The sequence below is a fragment of the Pagrus pagrus genome, assembly GCF_965226575.1.
Source record: "Pagrus pagrus genome assembly, chromosome: 24".
Classification (NCBI taxonomy): domain Eukaryota; kingdom Metazoa; phylum Chordata; class Actinopteri; order Spariformes; family Sparidae; genus Pagrus; species Pagrus pagrus.
In genome coordinates this window covers 20,245,119-20,268,651 of record NC_140206.1, presented here as the reverse complement: position 1 = coordinate 20,268,651, position 23,533 = coordinate 20,245,119, and the positions used below count along the sequence as shown (strand labels likewise).

Genomic DNA, 23,533 nt, shown 5'->3' with positions numbered 1-23,533 from the left:
TGAGTGTTTTTGTTTACGGCCACACCTGCCACACTCTCTCTGCATCTGGTTATTTGGCTTTTGTTGCCATTTCTGTTTCCTCTCTTCTTTCTTGGTTTTGATGGCGTCCATGTTTGCTTTTATGTCCCCCATTGTGTCACTGTGGAGTATAGTCTGCTGTTTCTTTACTGTTTCGCTTTGTCTGACTTTTCTTATGGCTTTAGCAAGTGTCAGGTCAGAGTCCATTTGTAGCTGTTCAAACAGTCTTTTGTCTCTTATCCCAACTACGATTCTGTCCCTTATGAGCTCCTCTTTCAATACTCCAAAGCCACAATTTTCAGCAAGTTTGTGTACTGCTGTGATATAAGTCTCCACAGTCTCTCCGTCATGCTGACGTCTGTTGTTAAACTGCACTCTCTCGAAAATTAGTTTGTGCTTTCCAATGTAGTGCTGCTCAAATGCTGCTTTGACAGCCTCATATTTCTTTTTATCCTCATCAGTCAATGGTAAAACTGTTAGCACATCATCCGCTGTATCACCCATAGCATACACGAGTGAATTCACCTGGTATTCCTCCTCCTTTTGATCGAGAGCCGTTGCGATGCGAAACCTCTCAAATCTGCGGATCGGATGGGTCTCGGGGTGTTAGTTGTACAGCTGTCGCCATCTGCGTTGATTCCCTCGTCCTTTCACGTTCGGAATCCGGGTCCTCGGGTGCGCCGTCTCTCTCGACTCACTCACCGGTGTGCTGGTGCTAACAAGCTAGCCTTCTGCTCTATACTGCTCGGGGCTCTGCCATCGTCTTCGTAGCGGCCAGTTCCGGTGCAAACTGCACAAAACTTTTGTATTCGCGAGCTAACACTCTTACTGAAACTACCGCGGAGACTTACAGTTCACCACTTCTGACACCATGTATAATAATAACACAGACACCGATGTGTTTCTTCGCGACGTAACTCTTTACTGACAACCAGGAAGAGTATAACACGCACAGCCTTGTGGGAGCTAAGCCTCCTGGGACTAGTAGTCCTACTACTACTACAGAAAGCAGCTAGACAGAGGTCTGGTTCTGTTCAACATGTTTAAAAACAGAGTCTCTTCAATCTGTTTTTTCAGACATTGACTTTCGTCAGCTGTAGTTCTTCAAAATACAATATTTTGTCTGAATTTTTGTTTTTTAAATTCTGTGTGCCATTGAGGATTTAAAGGCATTAAAGGATTTATATTTTAATTTGGGCTTCAGCTAACACTGAGCACTAAACGGATCTATTCATCTCACTAAATGCCTCTAGTCTTCCTCTATTAATTCAGGGTCAGCAGAGATATAATCCCTTTTTGAGCCATTATGCTTTAACATCTCACTTCCCATTTTTCAATCATGGAACTATCACAAAATCTGAGACACAATCTTCTGTCAGTCCTCGCTGTCCTGTCTGTCTGCCTTGCTTCTTAAATGGAGCCAACTCTGTAACTTTGCACTTTCAAATCAGTCTCAATGGGACTTCAAACTCTGAGTGAAGTAAAGAAAAAATTTAAAAGTATTGCAGTAACTTAAAAGTGACTGCTGCAAATGTGAAACTTAGATAAGGCTTTTGTGCTTTTATTCTACCAGACAAAAGGCGGCAGACAACCAGTAGAGAAGAGATGAAGGAGTGCTGACGAGAACACTGAGAGGTCTGCCGCTGGAGGGCGTACAACAATGAGAAGTCTGAAAGTTTGTTCTAACAAACATAGTTTTTCTTTAGTTTTTGGCTTTTGTCCTGTGTGTGTGTGTGTGTGTGTGTGTGTGTGTGTGTGTGTGTGTGTGTGTGTGTGTTTGTGCGTGTGTGCGTGCATGCGTGCGTGCGTGCATGTGTATTATTTCGAATTGAGAGGAGAAAACGGTTTTCTCATTTAAACACAAGTTTTGTCTTTATCAGTCGCTAAAGCAGAGCTGAATCTTGTAGTCATGCATGTAATTCTTGTTTGTTTAAATGCATTTAAATGCAGTTTTTCAGTAGCTTTACATTAGTAGACAACAATTTATTCTTACATTGTGTAAAATGTACAGATTTGCTTTATCTAACCAGCTGTCACTTATAGTGATTCTATTCTGATAAAACGGAACAATGTGCCACCAAGTGTCTAAAACAGCAGTCCCCAACCTTTTTTGCACCACGGACCGGTTTCATGTAAGACATTATTTCACGGACTGGCAATGGGGGGATTACATGTAAATAAAATAAAATTATACAATGAGCATAATAACAAACACAAAGTGCACGCAAATACTACTCACCAATAATGCAGAATCAGTGGGAACCCTTAGCTTGTTTCTCTGCAACGAGACAGTCCCTTGCTTGGTCTCCATGTGCCGAAGCAGTTTTGAAGGCTTCATTGCCTCATTTGACAGACTATCACCACATATTATGTAGAGAGGGCTTGGTGCATCAGAATCACCTGTCGTGATAAACCCGTATTTTAAGTATGAATCCTGATATTTTCTATTAAATGTAGCTTTCATTTTCTTTGCAGTCGTAGGCTCTTCTTCTGTCTCATCATTGGGCCTTTTCCCCTTTGCAAAGTAGCTCTCCAAAGACGTTTGTTTTCTACTCATTTTAGCTAGCTTGTGGGCTTACTTTCTTTGGTATAACGTGACTGAAACAGGTACATGTCAAGCGCGTCAAGAGGGACAGATGGATGTTATTAAAAGAGAATCAGTTTTTTCAAAATAAAACATCTTTCAGGGTGTGATTGTCAATAAAACGGAAATAAAATAAAGTATTTATTCTTTCTGTGCGGCCCGGTACCAAATGACCCGGTCCGTGGCCTGGTGGTTGGCGACCACTGATCTAAAAAGCCTCAGGGTGTGGTGGAACCCTCAAAATAGTACTCAACCAATGATGCATTGTATTTCTGTGACACTGTCAGATTTGTGATTGACTGTTTAAGAACAGGATCAAAAGAAGGACAGCCACAGATGTCGTCTTTTTTAGGAAGTTTGCTCAGACTTTGTGCTGCTCCCTGTCAGGCCACAAAGGTCTTCATAGAACTTTTGTACACTGTCCCCTGAATCTCCTTGGGATTCCCACAAATACTTAATGAGCTGTATGTGTGAACTTGTGTGTGTGTGTGTTTGTGTGTCTAAGGTCTACATTTGTTCAGTGTCTGAACCCATTGTCTACCGTCAGACGACAATCGAGCCAATATTGGTCATTGTTTACAGTTTAATTAGCAGCTTGAGATGCCTGAATAGTAGGTATGTTACGATATACTGAATCTCGCGATAAGAAAATGCCACAATACCGTCTAGAACTGTGACAATATCTACCAACCTACCATGTGGCTATTTTTCCTGTAATGTTCATGGATCTAACAAGGGCAATCAGTATGAATGCGTGCATGCCTGTTCTCAGCTGTCCCCCATGTCACACACCCCTGGTAGTCCCGCTGTACAACCAGAGGCAGAGAGGGATTGCTACTGGCTGCTGGCTGCTGTATTGTTTTGCAGTTGTACATACACTACCAGTCAAAAGTTTGGACACACCTTCTCATTCAATGGTTTTTCTTTATTTTTATTATTTTCTACATTGTAGATCAATACTGAAGACATCATAACTATGAAGGTACACATATGGAATTATTCAGTAAACAAAAAAGTGTTAAACAAACCAGAATATGTTTTATATTTTATATTCTTTAAAGTAGCCACCTTTTACTTTGATGACAGCTTTGCACACTGGCATTCTCTCAGTCAGATTCATGAGGTCGTAACCCGGAATGGCTTTCAATTAACAGCTGCGCCTTGTCAAGAGTTACTTTGTGGGGGACTTCTGGTTTGCTGAGCATGGATTAGGCGTGCAGCTCTCTAGCTCCCGCTACTAACTTTTTCATTTACCAATTTGAACCCTACATTTCTCGTCACAACGTCGAACGATTCAGTCCAATCGGGAATAACACTGATACTACGGCAGTAATTATGTCAAGATCTGGTAAACAACCCAAGAAAGACGTAGCAGCAGAGGACTCCACAGTTAGCGCTAGCAGCGTTGCTAACACATCAGCGGAGAGCATCTCGGATCTGCTCGAGAGACACAGGGCTTCGTCATCGTTTGCGAGTTTGGATGCTAAGCTAGACAAGGTTCAAGTGGAGGTCGCAGGCCAAGGACGGCGTATAACTGATCTCGAGTCCAATGCGGAGGAGGTTGGCCAACATTTGCAGCAACTTGAAAGCTACATGATCCGCGTTACAGGAAGACAACAAGTGGCTGAAGTCTAAACTCTCTGATTTAGAGGGGCGCAGCAGAAGACAGAATATTCGTATTGTGGGTTTGCCCGAGTCCGTTGAGGGCGCACGCCCGACTGCCTTTTTTTCTGGACTCCTCGTTGATGTCTTGGGTTAGCAAATACTCCCCTCTCCCCCGGACCTGGACAGAGCCCACCGCAGTCTCGCGCCCAAGCCTGGCCCACGGGACCGACCGCGTCCCGTCATCATTCGCTTTCATCAATACCAGGTGAAGGACTTGGTGATGCGAGAGGCACGCAAAAAAGGAGAGCTGGAATACCGTGGCCATAAACTCCGACTCTACGATGATTACAGCGCTGCCGTTTTGAAGCAGCGAGCTGAATACAAAGATGTCACGGCTGAACTTTATAAAAGAGGACTCCGACCCTCTCTACTTTATCCGGCGAAGCTGCGCATCACTCTCCGTAGCGGTGAGAAGAAGGGGCTGATCTCGGTCACTGAAGCCTCAAAATTCATCCATAACCTGGGAGAGAATGAGCCCGCTCCGCCCTGAATACTCAACGATGACTACGTGGGATACATTAGATCTGCCGTAATGTATAATCTGATATCTGTGAGCAAATAACTGAGGACAATTGAGAGGTTTCTCTCCCTTCTTACTTTATTTGATATATGCCCTCTTTGCTGAGTTATCCAGCTGCCTTTATGTTTATCTCCCCATATTTTAATTTGAGTATAAAGGCGAATTTATGAACAGCTATATGACAATTCAGATAGTTATCTATCTGTGCTTCTTAAATTCTGTTGTTTATATATTTACTTTTCAATTGAGTAGTCTTGGTTTGGGGAGATTACTACAGCTGTAGGTGCAGCGTGCAGGGGGAGATTCACTGTTATTGCTCATGGTTGCTTAAGCCTGTTTTGAGTGTTAGTCGCTCAATATTGTCAAGCTGTTGGAGCTAGTAAAATAGGAAGTATATTCTGGGGATGTGTAGGACGAGACCTGAGGAGGTCTTTCTGAGTTTGCTCCATAGAGTACTGTGTGAGCTTGGGGTTCAGGGTGTGTTTGGACTGGTTAGCCGGGGATAATTCATAAGTGGTTGTTTTTTTTTTTGTTTTGTTTTAGTATTTTTTTCCTTTTCCCTTTGGAGCTATTCACTCTATTCTATTTCTACAAGTGTTGTAGATGAAGGGTAATCTCAACTTCATTAGTTGGAACGTTAAGGGGTTAAATCACCCCGTAAAAAGAAACAAAGTTTTTTCACATCTAAAGCAGCTCAGGGCTGGGGTAGCCTTTCTTCATTGGGAAGCTATGAAAGCATATTTAAGAGGAGAAATTATATAATTTGCAGCTTATAAAAATAAGTGCTCAAAGCAAAAACAGACCGACATTGCTAATCAGACTTTCAGACAAACAATATGCAAATTCTCACTCTCCTGAACTGTACAAGGGGCGCTTGAAACTTCAGGCTGAATTTAACATTCTTTCCCCTCGCTAAGTTGAAAAACATCTACTTCGGAGTCAAAGTAACTATTATGGGCATGGTGGGAAAACTGGCAAACTCCTGGCTGCTCAGCTGCGTGGGTTGAGAGCGAAACAACTTATTGCTGGAGATGGAAAACTTCTTTAATAACCTTGACTTATCGTCCCTTTCTCAAGACCTGAGAAATAACCTTGATGCGCCCATCAAATTTCAGCAGTGATATTATCTATGCAATCAGGCAAATCCCCTGGCCCAGATGGGCTCCCATCAGATTTTTTTTAAACATTCTCTGCTGATCTAACCCCCCACTTGTGCTCAGTGTTCTCTGACTCCTTTAACTCAGGTGCACTCCCTCCCTTATTTGATCAGGCCTGTATCTCCCTGTTGATGAAAAAAGGCAAAGACCCACTTGATTGTACTTCATACAGACCAATTTCATTATTAAACACAGATGTAAAGATCCTCGCTAAAATCTTGGCCTGTAGACTGGAGGCTATCCTTCCTTCTGTAATATCACCAGATCAAACTGGATTTATTAAAAAACGTCATTCGTTTTACAATATTCGTCGGCTATTTAACATTCTATATTCCCCCAAACATGTAGATTCAGAGTGCCTTGCCTCTATGGATGCTGAGAAGGTTTTTGATAGAGTAAAATGGAACTATCTTTTTTGTACACTCGAAAAATTTGGCTTTGGTGCGGTCTTATTATCCTGGATCAAAACACTGTATAAATATCCTTCAGCCTCTGTTCTGACAAATAGTCACTACTCGGAAAACTTTGATTTACACTGTGGAACCCAACAGGGTTGCCCACTAAACCCACTCCTTTTCGCGATTGCCATTGAACGATCTTAACGATCCAATTTCCTTATAAACCCCCAGTCAACCCTATTGATATATTTCTCTCTGTTAACCCCACTTCCATAGGTATTATGTCTAATCTATATAACCTTATTTCCAAGCTGCACTGCTCTTCAATGGCAGCTATACGAACTGCATGGGAACAAGACCTAAACTATACCTTTACAGAGGACGTATGGGACTCGGTGCTGGACCGGGTACACTCCACTTCGATGTGCTCTCGTCATGCACTTTTGCAATTTAAAGTAGTAGTAAAGTAGTAGTAGCATCGTATCCACATTTCCAAGACCAAACTAGCGCGAATGTATCCTGATGTCGACCCTACATGTGATAAGTGTAAAGGTGCACCTGCCTCACTCCACCACATGTATTGGACTTTTTAAGTAACCTCTTTAGTCCCTCTTTAAGTAACTTTTGGTTATCGGTCTTCCATGCATTATCAGAAACCCTTCAACACCAAATTGAACCGAATCCCTTGACTGGTATTTTTGGCATTGCTCCAGATTTGGACTTACCTAAAGCTATGCTCAACTTTCTGGCTTTTGCCTCATTACTAGCTCGACGAACTATTTCACTTAAGTGGAGGGACTCAGCACCTCCTTCCTACTCACACTGGCTCAGAGACATGATATCCTGTATGAATCTAGAGAAGATTAAACACACTATTCGGGGATCAGAGAACAAATTCTACAATATATGGCGCCCCTTCTTGGTATTCTATGAGAAATCTTCGACAATAGTTACAGAGTAGCTTTTTTTTTTTTTTTTTCTCTCCCCCCTTTCTTTCTAAGTATGGCTGTTAATAATTTTTTCGATTTTTATTCTGTCTATTTACATTTACGATGGAGTATTAGGGCCACATTGAGGGGAAAAAAAAATCACAAACTTCGAGAATAAAGTCGGAATTTATGAGAATAAAGTCATAATTTATGAGAATAAAGTAGTAATTTATGAGAATAAAGTCGTAATTTACGAGAATAAAGTCGTAATTTATGAGAATAAAGTCATAATATTCTAACCTGTTGTTTTAGAGGAAGACAGTTGGTAAAATGAGGGCCGTGGAGGATTTTGTGGAGTTGTACTTTAGGATAGGTTTCACAAACAAGGAGATACTTAATCTTTTGGCACATCAGCATCATATCATCATAAGTATTAGGACTTTAAAAAGACTATGCAAGAAAATGCATCTTTTCCAGAGACATTTTACTTTTAATAACTTCACAAGTAAGTAAACAGTCAGAATAAAATCTCTTCATACAAAGATCTGCAAGTTGACCTCAAGAAATCCAATGTCTTTGGCTTACTTTTGTAATCCATGACAACTTGATCACAAATGATCAACACATGTGTTCTGTAAACAATAATAACCTTGCTTTGATCACAACAGATCAATACATTTTCTGTAAACAATAAAAACTTTGGTTTGATGCAAACACATCAATACATTTTTCTGTAAACAATAAGCAACCTGTCAAGATCAACATACGTCTGTAAACAATCTGATCACCTGTTTGTCACAACCATTCAATCGACCTACTTCCGTTTTAAGTACTTCGACTTTTTTCTCATAAATTATGACTTTATTCTCATAAATTACGACTTTATTCTCGTAATATTATGACTTTATTCTCGTAAATTACGACTTTATTCTCATAAATTATGACTTTATTCTAGTAAATTATTACTTTATTCTCATAAATTACGTCTTTATTCTCATAAATTACGACTTTATTCTCTTAATATTACGACTTTATTCTAATAAATTATGACTTTATTCTTGTAAATTATTACTTTATTCTCATAAATTACGTCTTTATTCTCATAAATTACTACTTTATTCTCATAAATTACATCTTTATTCTCATAAATTACGACTTTATTCTCGAAGTTTGTGATTTTTTTCCCCCCTCAATGTGGCCCTAATACTCCGTCGTATACATTCTCTTTTCTATTTCTATTTACTTTTTTCTTAGTGGCTGTTGTGTCGTGGGTGGATGTTGGACAAAAAATAAAAAATGATCTTCCTGTACAGTGATTGTCTAATTCATGCTTTGTCAATAATAAAAAGACCATTGAAAAAAAAAAAAAAAGAGTTACTTTGTGGAATTTCTTGCCTTCTTAATGTGTTTGAGACCATCGTTGTGTGTGTCAATTTTTGGCTTAGACCGGCCCCTCATAATTAGCGGAGCACAACCGACTAGTAATTAACACAACCTTAAAAATAGTAAGTAACAGAAAAGGATACAAAGAATGTTGATCTAATTAAACATAACTACAAATGTGTTTATTTCAAACAAACAACTAAATCAATTTTCACACTTATATTGCTTATTTTGTGAAAATGAACAGTCAACAAAACCTTGCATTCTAGCAGGCTCAGGATGGGAAAAGTAGTCTAGTCTCTCTTCTCTCTCCTCAACTGCTACCTCAACAGCCTGGCTTGACTAGAGAGGAAGAGAGGGAGAGATTGTTGCAATTTATTAAGTGGTAAATTGAAAACTTAATTAAAAAACTAAATTAAAAATAAAAATATTTGGAACTACCTGGAAAAACTGCAACAATCTAAACCATCAAAACACTATAATATGGGACTATCCCACTAATGCTTGGAGCTGTTCCATCTTATTTCATTGGGTTCTATCTACTCAGCTCTATTCAGTATCTTAAGGTTACATTTTTATGTTTTGATAATAATACATGCATAATGTATCATCAACTTTCTAAATATCAGAAGTTTAGTGTCTATTGTTAACTCCACCACTTTTGTCTGCTCTGTGTAGTTCAATTGATTCTTTTATCCTTTTTATTGAAATCATCTCTAGTATTTTCTGAATTTCCCTGATATAGTAGATCAATTCTAATTCTTCAGGTTAAAAGGTGCTCCCTCCTTTAAAAAGCTATAACATGCATTTGTATCAGGCTAAAAACAGGGCTGCTGTATGAACTCGTGCAAAGCAGCTATGTCTTAAAAGCATTTGACACTGTCTTACTCTTATTCAATGTGGGCATACCTTTTGCTAATAATACTGTTATTCTGTTTTTTACACTTACTTTAGTAATGCTTAAATTGCAAAGCTTTTACTTATCATTTAGCAGTTTTGAAATCTGTTATTTCACTTGTTTGAGTGCTTTTTAAAACATGTTTAACCACAGAATAGAGGGTTGCTACAAATTCAAACTACTATGCAGCCTTTCAACACACCTTTAACCTAAATATCTAAAATGTTTTGATGTAGCCTGAAATGGACACTTGCTGCTCATCCAACACTTCTCAGCCTTTTATCAAAATAAGGTGCCGTGGCTGCCAGATTTTGGGAAGTATGGAATACCAATTAATATTGATAGGCCTACTAATCAATCGCCATTGCTCATCATTCTCATGTAATAGAGCTAAAGTCCCTGTATTATCCTAACGTTACTACCTGCTTACCGGTTGTACTACGCTTTCCTGCTCACTCTGTCCCTCAGTTTCCCTGTCAAAAGCCTGCATCTCTGGCTGCTCCTCTCCCTGCCCGCTGCTGCTGTGTCCACCTTCAACCTGCTGTTGCTGCAGCATTGCTGTCACAGAGGACGTGGAGGCTACAGCAGCCCCTCCAGCTAACATGTCTGTGATCTTTGCACATTTTGCAGCATCTACAGTGAGATTCATCAATTTCTTTACACGCAACTTCTCCGCACCCCCTTACTTTCGCTTTTGTTGCTCCTTGTTGCAACTTCTTCAACAAACATGCTCAACACTGTGAAACTAGCAGGAGTTACAGGGGACAGCGGGAAGGGGTGGGGCCGCTTTCGTACTATATGCTGATTGGTTCAGTCCACTGTCTATATTGAAGACTGACCAATGGGCCACCCCCTCTAAATTGTGGGCCGGTCTCTTAGGAAAAAAAAAAAAATCCAACAGCATCGGACCCTGAGGACTCTCGGCCCACCAGGAAAATGCCTGGTATGCCAGATTACCAGTCCAGCCCTGTTGTGCAGAGCTATGGTTGGTACACAGTTCAATACAGTGAATAGCGCTACTGTTCTAATCCATATTATGGCAAGAACAACTCAGCAAAGAGAAACAACAGACCATCATTACTTTAAGATATGAAGGTCAGTCAATCCGGAAAATATCAAGAACTTTGAATGTACCCTCAAGTGCAGTCGTAAAAACACATGATGAAACTGACTCTCATGAGGACCGCCCCAGGATGGAAGACCAAGAGTTACCTCTGCTGCAGAGGATAAGTTCATTAGAGTTACCAGACTCAGAAACCGCAAATTAACAGCACCTCAGATTAGAGCCCACAGAAATGCTTTACAGAGTTCAAGTAGCAGAGATACATCTCAACATCAACTGTTCAGAGGAGACTGTGTGAATTGTTGCAAAGAAGCCACTACTGAGGAAGAACAAGACGAAGAAAAGTGCTTGGGCCAAGAAACAGAAGGATTGGACATTAGACCAGTGGAAATCTGTACTTTGGTCTGATGTGTCCAAATTTGAGATTTTTGGTTCCACCCGCCGTGTCTTTGATGGTTTCTACATTAGTGGTTCACACCGTGAAGCATGGAGGAGGAGGTGTGATGGTGTGGGGGTGCTTTGCTGATGACACTGTTGGTGATTTATTCAAAATTCAAGGCACACTTAACCAGCATGGCTACCACAGCGTTCTGCAGCCACATGCCATCACATCTGGTTTGCGATTAGTGAGACCATCATCTGTTTTTCAACAGGACAATGACCCCAAACACACCTCCAGGCTTTGTAATGGACCAAGAAGGAGAGTGATGGAATGCTGCATTAGATGACCTGGCCCCCACAATCACCCAACCTAAACCCAGTTGAGATGGTTTGGGATGAGTTGGACTGCAGAGTGAAGGCAAAGCAGCCAACAAGTGCTCAGCACCTCTGGGAACTCCTTCAAGACTGTTGGAAAACCATCCAGGTGATGACCTCATGAATCTGATTGAGAGAATGCCAAGAGTGTGCAAAGGTGTTATCAAAGCAAAAGGTGGCTACTTTGAAGAATATAAAATATAATTCTGGTTTGTTTAACACTTTTTTGTTTACTGCATAATTCCATATTTGTTCCTTCATAGTTCGGATTTCTTCAGTATTGATCTACAATGTAGAAAATAATATAAATAAAGAAAAACCATTGAATGAGAAGGTGTATACAAACTTTTGACTGGTAGTGTAGAAACAAAGTAGAATACCAATTGTATACTAATAGTACTGTGGATTATATATCGTGATGATATCGTACCATGTGTTTTTGGTTTAGTTACACCCCTAGTGAATGGGGACAATGCCTACGACTGGATTGCTTCATACGTAGTCATACTAAAAACATAATAAAAAGCTGTGAGACGAGAGCTGATGTGTTCAAATATTGGATTTTGGCCCCATGTGTTCTTTTGCCCTCCTCATGGACTGTTTACCTGCATGCAGCCAAAGCTCACTCAAATGTGATGGGTCAATACTACTTGGACTACAAACAGACTACAGACAGAAACCAGAACTCTTTCAAGACCAAAATCTTGTCCCTTACATCGATTCTGCATTCTTATACAGATATCTGTTCATTGAGTTGAACATTGTGAGACATGTGATAGACTCATGCAAGGTGTACCCCTTCTCTTGCCCATTGTATGCTGGGTAAAGAAAACAGATGGGTGGAAGTTCTGATGGTTTGACACAGACCCAGCTGGAAATGTGCAGCTAGATACAGTTTGGAAATCATCTGTCTATCATTGTCTATCAACCAATCAGATCAAAAGTAGGACAGCGCTACCACCAGTGTAGCCAGCTGGTAAAACAAAATCTTATTGATGTCAGTCAGGAGAAGCAAAACTATGTTTTCATGGAAAAAAGCCTTCAGTGCTGTTCTTTGTTCTTTCAATGAAATAAACTCTCCATTTCTGATAGAACTGATGCTGTAGCATCTACGCTAACATCATGAGGAGCTGCCATTGTTGTTTTCAAAGTTAGACCCCCTTCTGTCGCTGGTCATCATGTCTAAAGCACTCCCATAGCTGCCAGTTGTTCCTTATTGGATGCTGATTGGTCCGCCCACTGTGTATTCAGCCACAAGTGCACAGCTTAAAGCCTGGCAAGATGGATTTGGAAGATCACATGACCATGTGATCTTGCGAATCCAGCTGCCTCGCAATTTAACTGATCCCAAGCTCCCCCTTTGCATGTGCCTTGTATATAAAGTGTCCTTGTATGTGTTTGAAAACCAAGTCCCTGTAAGGTAATGTGTGGACTCACTGAACTACATCCTGAACTGTGGACAGCACACCAGCCGTCACTTGGCATTGATTGCACTGGATCTCCCTGATGACACTCTGGCTCTAATACCTTCAACTGTAAACATATGTCTGTCTGTGAGTGTACCTCTGTCTCTACCTTCTCATCAGTTTAACACATCTGTTCTTCTCTCCTTCAGCCTTCCTGAGGCCAACGCCACGACACCATCCGACCCAAGGGGTGTGGAAGCAGGAAAAGGCAAAGAATACGTTGCAAAGGAAGAGGAGCTGTACTCCCAGTACTTCTCTTTCTGACCGGCAAAAAACCCCAATTATTTCAAAAAATGAAGTGATGGGACAGAGAGCTAAAGTTGGACAGCAGGTCTTGAAAGTCATTTGGAAGACATTAATTAACGTCCACTGCTTATCATAGCATTCCATCAGTCATGTGCAGGACTGAGATTCTAGTGTGATTGCAACCTTAGGGCTTCCATACATAGTGAGCACGATGAGTGGTGTGGCTCGTCAGTGCATTATCATAAGTGTGTGCATGATAGCAGGAGGTGAGGAACACATACACACGTTAGCCAACAGTCATTTGTCTCTTCATTTATACCATCTGCAGTTGTGCTAAGCATGACATTTTTATGAGCTATAAAGTTGCAGTAGCGAGTGGTAAATGTTAGCCATGACACTGAGGTATTGGAGAGCTTCACTCGCAGCTCTTTAAGAGACACATTTCACTCTCAACTTTAAATGTGTGATGTCCCCACAGGGTCTTGACTGCATACTAAGTAAGAGAAGTAAGATTGATGTGTGCCTACAGTAATCTCTTAAAGTTATCATTTTTTTCAAATCAACAGGACATGGAAATATTAGCAATTCTCTGTTGTTTAAAATGATCATATATCAATCTTATCAGTCCTCCAGGTTTCTTGACAATTGTTCATCTGATCCTCTTCACACTTGGCAGGTGTATTGCTTAGGACCCAAGGAAGTGCAGTGTTGAGTGTGACGTAGTTTGAATGAGCGGTTCTCGTGAAAAGCTACTAGCAACTAGGTCAAACAATCGACCTGCTCTGAACAGACATTGCATTAGTTTCAAGAAGAGATAGCAGAAATATTGCATACATATTACAACTTAGATGGGGTTTTTTAATAGTTTTTGGGCCATCTCTACTGTCAGTTAGGGGTGTCACCACTTTGATTTTTAATCAAAAATTGATTAAAATGAGCTTTCAATTTCAATCATTGAAAACAAAAGCAGGGTCAGAGATCACCCCCTGCTGCCACCCTCTTCCAAAATAATGCAAACAAATAATACAAATACAAATAAAGCATTACTGATAAAAATGTTAAAAACATGTCTGCTGACATGCCAATCATACTTTTCATTTTGAGTTTCACAACTGAAAGCACATTTTAATGGATTTTTGAATGGTTATACTTCTTTTCACCATTTTTGTCAACCTTTGTCCACAGAAGGCCAACAGAAGCTATACAAAATTAAGGTTCCTTGCAGTAGCTTTACATTTTACCAACAAATGAAGTGATTAGATGATCTGGCTAACCTGTTAGATGGTGTTCCCGGATCTCAACATTACTTTAAATATAATATTGTGTCATAACCATTAGAAATGCTGGCCAAAACCCCCCAAAACATTCTCCATGAAATAATGTCCCTCCTAATGTCTTTGAAGCTCATACAAATAAGTCACAAACAGTGTTGCAGTGAGTGTTGCAGTGTGACACCAGTAACATAGTGTAGATAAAGAGTTAAGGTTTTTTTTACATCAACATGTGTCTTACAAGCTGTCATTTGACTAGAAGTGCTTTGAAAGTTCAGCCGGGAGAAAGTGAATTTTTGCCTTGATATTCGCCTTTGGTCTTTCATGCTGTGGCCCATCTGCAGTGTAAATACACACATTCAGTCATGCATGTGAGGAAAAAGGACAGAGCTAGCTGCTGATTCCAGCCTCTACAGTACGATAAACTACAGTATACCACAGTAATGACACCAGCAAAAAACAACCTAACTTTAGCTTGCTGTCCCGGAGCTTGGACTGTGTACATACAGTATATGTTTGAAAGTCATTTTCAGATCTCTGAGCTAATTGAGGGGTGCTTGCTTTACCATTCCAGCAGTCCCAGGAGGGGAAACATCAAGAGACAGTGAATCAAGCACCCCTCATATTTTTATTATACCAGTATTTATAATGTAACAAGCTACTGTTTTTCTACGGTCTGTTTGTGATGCCAGTGGAGCAGAGACACACAGAGAGGAGTTCTGTCAGCCACATGGAGTTGATCGACTCCAAGAAACTCTTTTATTGCCAAGGAGTGTTTAGTCACCACACTTAATTTCATTACAAGATAGGAGTTCATGTCACTGACTGAACTCTTCTGCTGCATGTCTCTGCCTGTGGGCCAGGCCATAGAGCATGTGAAAACAGGAACACTATCATAATGCTGCTGTCACTCACTTGAAATCCTCATATCTCTTGTTTTTGGTGTACTGTCTGTTTTTTTAAATTGAATTGAAAGTTTACATAGTTCTTGTACTGCTTAATTCTCATGACCTGAAGGTCCATTCTATATCCTGTACAGTTTCCAAACTGCATGGTCATCATTAGCCTGATATAGGCACCGTTTCTTACTTTTTGAAAAGTGGATAGAGAGATGGGAGGTTTGACAGTTCACTTCCTGTCTCATTTACACCAGCGGGGTCCAGTCAACAACAACACAAACATGTTAAATCAAGTTACAGCTCCAATCACTGCTTGTCTTCCATTAAAAAAATCAACTGAGGCCTCAAAGTTTCAGGAAATGTTTCAATTCCAATTGTTAGCATGATATATTAATGCACACCAATACAATCCAACCACAAGAAACTGAATTAACCTTTCTCAGAGAAAGTGACTTAAGTACCTTGTAAGTGGTAAACCACACTAAAAAGATTGACTGAATTCTAGAAGACATAGAAAAGATTTTTGTTCTACATTTTAGCAATTTTATTTTAAAAATTAAACAGTGCCGCATTTTGGAAATGAATATCTTTGCCCCTTTACCCAGAGCCACATGACATGGTTGATATATGATTTGAAGGGGAATAAAGGGGCTTGCGGGAACGCAACCATCAAGGCTTTCGTCATGTGGAAGTGGGCGTTGTTGTTAATACAAACTAGGTTGGAAAAACGGCACACGCCTGTGGGTAAGATGGCAATCCTGCATATTTTTCCAGATTAAATACTGTTTTGTCAAATTAAAAAATGAAACACTTCCTGGAACCAGCTTGAGACAGGACCTGTGTCATGTGTCATATGGGATGGACAGTCACAGCTAGCATCTGAGACTTCTCCATTTAAAAATGATGTTTATTATAAAGTGGGACCATAGTTATTGTAATAAAAAAAACAAACCCTTTACAGCAAACTTCTATTGTGGCATTCTAATGTCTAACTCTTATGATATGAATGACATTGATGCTTTAGTAATGCTGAATGTCATCAAAGCCAATACGGTAAATGTAATGGTTTATCTGTCATTTTTGACCTGTAATATGACAAACCCCAGCCAAAAAAGTTGACCAATAGAAACAGACGAAAGCGTCCTCTCTCGGATTATAGCCCCAAACACTTGGAGGAATGAAACACTGGTTCATTCCTCCATGCACACTGTGAAGATTATATTTATTCAAACAACTTTGTTAAATATTGACATTTAATGCAGAAGTCTTTAGATTTTTCTTTGTTTTTTTTTAAATATTTTTCTCACAATCACGTCCAATTTTACTGCCACTCTTTATTTCTTCTAAAAAAACAAGTTTCGTTCTACCGGATTTTGAGCTCCATCAAAAGACTGCCGCTGAAATTAAGAAGCAACCAGTCTGGTACCATCCTACCAGGCAGCCATTGTTTGCAGTAATTTAATGATGGTATAAAAATCTACTTTACAGTGTAGTCCATTTAGTAGCTGTTCCAGAGCTTTTATCATCATATCCCATGATCTCTTTCAGCTGGAGTTTGATAACTTGATTCCAGTACAGCAAACTCCTTCTGTTGGCAAAGATCATATAATTAGAACGCTCCAGAACAGCAACTAAACGGACACTGGTTGAGATTGTTTGGTACTGAATGAATGAGCATGTATGAACACTGGTACACTCAGGGCCGCCCCTGGCCAAATTGGGGCCCTAAGCAGAATTTTATTTTGAGGCCCCCCCCAATTACAAAATGACTCTTTCAACAATGGAAGAAGCCTTTTACAGATGCACACATCTGCATTTTCTGGATGCTAAGTCATCAATGAGGTCATCATATGACAGCTGCTGTGCCACTTCTGAGGTGATGCTTATGATAGCCAGGCCACTCAAGCGTTCTTGCGCCATTGATGAGCTTCAGTTTTTGTTCAGCAAAGGCAACTGTAACAGGGTTACTGCAATGATGCTAGCCTCCTCACAAAGATTAAAATGCAGTCTATGCAAATACGACTACAACTAATAATAATATTCATTATGATTTGATTTGATGATATTTCTATATTTAAATATTTTTATATACTTATTTATACATTTAGTAATTAGGTTCTATATTCCTAGACTGCTGTTTGCTGCTGCAACACTTAAAATTTCTCCATTGTGGGTCAAATAAAGGATTATCTTAATTTACCTTATCTAATCTTATATGACTGTTGTGAATTAAATTCACCAAGAGATGGCGACATTTTACCTCCATAAAAATAGCCCAAAACTTCTACTGATAGCATAGATTGACAGGCTATAAACCTGAGCCAACATACGACCACCAACTGGTCAATTAACCACTCCTTTTTCAACAGAGGTGAATGTAGATGCAGTTAACAAGACATTCAATAAATGATAATCAGGGCCGCTGGAAAATTTAATCTCCAGTCCACATCTAGACAGAATTATCCTCTCTTCTGTCTCATGATTAGCATGCTAGCAGCTGGGGTGTTCATGCCACAACATACCCACCTTCAAGTGAAGCACGAGCCTCCTCTTGTTTTGACTTTGTCTTTCTTTTGCTTGCTCCCGATTATGCCGTTTGGACGCCATCTCTCCACCTGCATCCAGCTGCCTGTTGGTGCATCTGACCGCTGATTGGTCAGATGCTGCGTGCTATCAATCATTGCGGCAACGTGTGCCGTGTCAGATTACTCGTCTCTTTTTTTTCTCTCCTGCCTCGGGCTGACTTGGTGCTCTACGTGCGCCTCACGGCAGCGATGCGCATCCTTTGCGCATTTGCAGAGAATGCGTCGCCTTGCGCAAAATGGGGCCCCCCACGGATCGTGGGGCCCTACGCACAGCGCATGTTCTGCGTTTAGGGAGGGGCGGCGCTGGGTACACTGGAGTACTAGAGAGTGTTATTGCTGGCTCACCGGGAATATAGCATTGACCTGGTTCCATTGACAAAAAGTCTATGGGATTTTTCCATCAGATTTTGGATTGTTACAGAAAATAAGCTCTGTGGTTGAAAACTGCCCTGAACCATCCCCTCTGTCAGGACACGGCACAGGACACCACCCCCAGAGCCCTGCCATTGACACCAGAGATGCAGTGGTCGGAAACACTGCAGGGCAGGCCATACGCCAAGCCCAGAACATGGGAGAGCCCAGCCTGGGCATCGCATCATAACTCCAGCTCGAACAACCTAGTCTGGTGCAAGAAATAGCACAAGAGATAGCAGAAATATTGCATATGACATATAATAACTAAGATGTTTGCTTTTTTTTAATAGTTTTTGGGCCATCTCTACTGTCAGTTAGGGGTGTCACCACTTTGATTTTAAATCAAAAATTGATTAAAATGAGCTTTCAATTTCAATCATTGAAAACAAAAGCAGGGTCAGAGATTACCGACTAGTCCCAGTCAATCTGTTGATGGACTCATATACATTGATTGCTGTTTATAGGGTCACCCCCTCATCCTAAGGAAAGTTAGTGAGTTGATGGGTCTTGCACTCTAATCCAACTGATGCCATTTGCTCTCTGAGATTTATTTACTTCTGTAGCACAATTAGCGGGGAGTTGGTGGATCTCACACTCTAACCAGACTTGGATTATTTAAGCCTACACCAGCACCTCCATTTAAACTTGGTGAGGCGCGGGGCGAATGGCACTTAGGTGCCATGTGTGGAAACCAGTTGCAGTGGTTTATCTATCCACCAGGAGGAGCAGTGAAGATGGAGGCTGAAGCTTTACTTCAGAGTGAAGTCAGCTGTTCGTACTGTATCATGGAAATACAGTATTTAGAATGTGAGAGAATTTGATTCCCACACATATTTTAATGATTATTAGGGTACCATATCATGAGGTCATCAATATTATGCTTCAGCTTTTTCCTCCATAGTTATTTTATTACAATAACTATGGTTAACGCCAACAAATATGGATTGAAGCACAATATTTCACTAGCTTAAAACATGTTGCGGATTTTTGAAATTAAATTTTTTTTTCAGGTTATTGTGACTTTTGGACTTTTAAAGTGCTCTGAAATTATTAGAAATGTTCAGATTGCACGAGTCGGAAACAATCCTACCCAAAACAAAACAAAGGCAAAAACATTTGCTAATTTTTTTGTATTTCCCAAATGTAGAAGGAACATTAGTGCAATTGTTAGTGAAGCAATGGTGATATCTAGTCAATATCCATTTTCCACGAACGGATATCTGCAGACTTCATGTGAAGTAACTTCATAGTGTTAAATAAAAAAAAAAATGGATGTAATCATTTCCAAAATCCACAACATGTTTTTACCTAACAAAATATTCTGTTTCAATATGTGTTTAATCACAAAAACAAGTTTCACTGTGGCAAAACAGTTTGCTTTTGGATTTCCGCACGCACCTGACGGCGTGGTCTAACAGTAATCTAACAGCATGAGAAAATACATTTATATAACTCCAATAAAAAACAAGAAAAAAAAAACCTTTTTCAGCTCTTATACTATAGTAGTTTGTCCCGTTGTTGTTAAATCATTAATTCCCCGGCCATATTACTTTCACTTCCATGCAGTACTGTTGAAAAACAAAAAGCTGAAGCATAATATTGCTGACCTCATTACTTGGTAGATAATCTTTAAACATACTCGGTCCATGATCATATTTGGATTTGAAGTATTTGGTTTGACACAAGACACATGAACAGTTACGCTGAGGTGACACATTTTCAGCAGAAATGATTGTCATTGCACTGTATAATATTTCTGATCAGAAATTCCTCACGCAGTGGCAGATGATAAAGGAGATGCAATCAGTTTATAAAAGTGTGTTCACAAACATCCTCCGTGTATCTTGGGGGGTGACAGAGGTCGAACACATCATAAGCATTACAGTGCATCTCTTTGTTCTTATTCATCCAACAGGTCTCCCATGCTCACCTGGTGGCTGCAGGGCTGGTGAATCAACTACACATTTTGTCAGCATGCATCCACAGACACAAAGAGTACAGACAGAGCTCGAGAGCCGAGAATCAAACTGTCTAAGCTTGGCTGTGCTGATAACACATAAAGCAAGAATCTGTTACTACACTGCCTTTTCATCCCCTAACATGCTATGAGGAACATTTTTCGTCTAGTTCTTAGCTAAAATAGAGAAAGCTTGTGAACCGAAAGTCCCCGCCATTTTGTTTGTGTACTATGAACGGAGGCTAAAAAACTCTTACTTTAAAAGAAGTCCTGGGGGGAGAAATGTTTCACTTCTCTTGGCGGAGCGGCTTGGGAGATGACGGGAGGCAGTGTAATAACATGCAGCAAGAGACAACAGGTCGGGTTCAAACCCTCAGCCTCTGTAGGGTGTTTGTATGTGGTTTGCATGCTCAACCAACTGAGCTACTGGGGTGTGTTGGAGAGAGGCATTTTAATCAGAACAGAAAGATCTTCATTGACTAATTTCATGTGCCTAAACACATGGTCATGTGCCTAAACACACGGTTTTCATGACTGAATAAACAAATGGTCCATTTCAGAATAATATACGTGAGGCTGTCAGATGGAAGGGGAAAATCGAGGGGGCTGTTACTGTATAACACAGGGTCTACTGCAAATCTGAAGAGTAGGGGGGACATGGGGTCATTTTGCTTGACTCCTTTACGCAGCTTGTCTCCCCTTTGTTTCAATCTCATTCGAGTAGAGCAAACTCTGTTGCAGTCTGACTAGTTCCTCTAACTACTCATGGACTCCTCTCTGTGCGAGCGCCTCCCATATGTGTTTATGGGAGAGTGTGTCAAAGGCTTTAGCAAGCAATTTCCTGTTCTGCTTACATGTCTTTAGAATACCGTAAAGTAGTGCAAGGTTCTCAGAGCATCCAGGGGATTTAATAAAACCCCTTTGATGGTTGTGAGTCTCCATTGACTGATATCCGATAGCTTCCATTCATCATTTTCCTTAGTGATTAAGGTGGTTCTGCTCCACCTCAGGTACTTGCGCAGCTTGCCCCAAAAGACCATAGCACTGACCAGATCCCCCAGTTTCTCCCCTTTTAGGATCCCACCAAAGGAGGTCATCTCGTTTTACACCACCTGGACCGGGGGCACTCATCACAATTGATCTTTTTCAGCGCATCAAGGGCATCAATGCAGTTGCCAGACAGCCCATCCTCATCAGAAAAACAACTGAATCGTTCAACTCAGAAAGCGGCTTTGATGACCCTTACTTATGTTTCTTGTACGGCGGTAACCTCTAGTGGCTGTAGTAATTATTACAGCAAAGAATGGAGGAAGTCAGCTGAAGTAATATAAAGAGCACAAATCTGCATAGTGAGGAGGCCAGAGCGAGATGGTCCCGTCCAAGGAGCACAGGACTTTCAGACCGCTGTCTGTTTTTGTAAAACAAAATGTGAAAATATCTTAACTGTGTATTAACCACAGACCTTATTTCAGGCACAAAACGGAAGAACCTATTTGGGAAGACAGAACCAGAAGTACAAAAATGCTGACTCACTTTAGAACTTATTCCTGCATAACTCTATTTTTGTTATGTTTTTATGTTGTTGCTCTATTCACATAGTTGTTTTTCCTTGTTTGGTTATTAATTTATATATTTGCTTAGACCTAATTGGTTGATTTGATGCCTTTGTTTATCTGTGCCACACCTGACTGGTCTTTTGCTGTAAAGGAGAACACCACTCAGTTAAAGACGTTTCTTGGAATCTGCCTCTTGTGGTAGTTAGCAGAACTACAGGCATTGCCATCACATGACCTTTTTCCATCGTTTCCCCAAGGTTCCTGAAAGTCTTTTTGAAATGTTGTAACCGTTCAACATGAATGGGTATTCATGGGAATATCAACTCTTGTTTCTCCACACCTGACAGAGGAAACCTGTAAGGTTTGATTTTTCAGTGCTGGCATCAGCTGGCCATCAGTCAGCCAGAAACTGCAGCTCATTAAAACATGAATTATCGGTTTCGTTTTTTGGATGTGACGATATACTGATCAGGGCTCTGTTCATTTCACCTTCGACTCAGTTCTTTCAAAATTGCAGAAGTTGATATATTTGAACCTGTGTTGAACTGGGTTAAAAGTGATTTGATGTCACCCTTGTGACATATCATTTAATGATGTCTGTCTTGCCATTTTTGAATTTAAATATATAATAATTATCGCAAGAACGATATTTATTTATATTTATATAATTTCTGTTGTATGTTATGGAACATTAAAATTATGATTGTGAGATAAAGCAGTGTGTCATTCTTCTTTAAATATGTGTTTGTGTGTGTGAGACATATCCTTTCCTGTATGCAGTTGTTTTTCACTGATACGTGTAAAGCCCTGATAACTATATGCCAACACCATCTACCAATTATGCAGAGTGGACAATGCACAGATTGAGAGATAACTATTCTCTATATATGTGACCGTTGAGTTTCATGTCTGCTATCCAAAGTGAAGAGGTTTAGAGTGTGCAAAATGTTTGTTGACTATGTTGACAAGTAGGAGAGGTTAGAAAAAAAAATCAAAAAATCTTTTTGAAACAACTGTCAGTTTTGGTAATTTGGTTCATTCACACACAGGATACCAATTTCATTCATATGCCTGTTTGTACACAATCAACTTCCTATCTGCCAGCCAGAAGTTCTGAGGAAGCCAGATAATCTAAAGAGCAGCTGCTACAACTGGGGAAATGGACTCACCATGGACTTGCCTTGATGTGAGAAGGACAAATAATATGTGCGGTCGGGTCATACATTTACTGAGTCTTTGAACAGACAATACAGCAAAGAAACCTCCAGAAGATGACAGTAATGCCACAATGATAAGACCGGCTTCCTAAAAAACTCTGACATGGAGGAGTTTGGAGGAGACAGTTCAGAAGTGACTTCAGTAACATAGGTTTGTATCAGAAGTTACAGAAGTAAGTAGTGATTTTAACCCAAACAGCATGTTTTCCTAAATCTAACCAAATTACGAGCATACGACGAAGGTTCAGTGTGTATGTCGCTTTTACACTGCTAAAATCATGCTGTTCGACCTGACACTGATGATCAGCCCATTCAGTCACGAGAATGTGTATGGTATTCATTATAATTGTTATTATTTATTGATTCAGACTTTCAAAGAGAATGAAAAGTGTCTTGAAAATTATTTCTCCAACACCTTAACATTCAAACTGGTCTATTATCTTTTGAGGAAGGCTTCAGTGACTTGACCTCCATGTTAACATCAAGTCCATGTTTTCTAAAATTGACAAATTAGGTTGTGCAATATGTAAAAGGCATTTTCCACACCGACA

General features: G+C 40.2%; 1 protein-coding gene across 3 annotated transcripts in view; it reads left to right on the top strand.

The window, feature by feature from the left end:
* The window catches only part of LOC311253604 (protein FAM184A-like), a 200,268-nt gene extending 184,674 nt beyond the window's left edge, over positions 1-15,594 (top strand). The window contains exons 23-24 of one of the 3 annotated variants that reach the window (XR_014621718.1): positions 1,592-1,685; positions 12,987-13,106. Coding sequence is in view for 2 of the 3 variants with exons in the window: in XM_084347699.1 (XP_084203825.1) it covers positions 12,987-13,101 (115 nt within the window). In the remaining variant the exon portion in view is untranslated. Of the gene's footprint in view, positions 1-1,591; positions 1,686-12,986 lie in introns of all 3 variants that reach the window. The other 2 variants (XM_084347699.1, XM_084347698.1) reach the window with 2 other exon arrangements.
* The last annotated feature ends 7,939 nt before the right edge of the window (positions 15,595-23,533 follow it).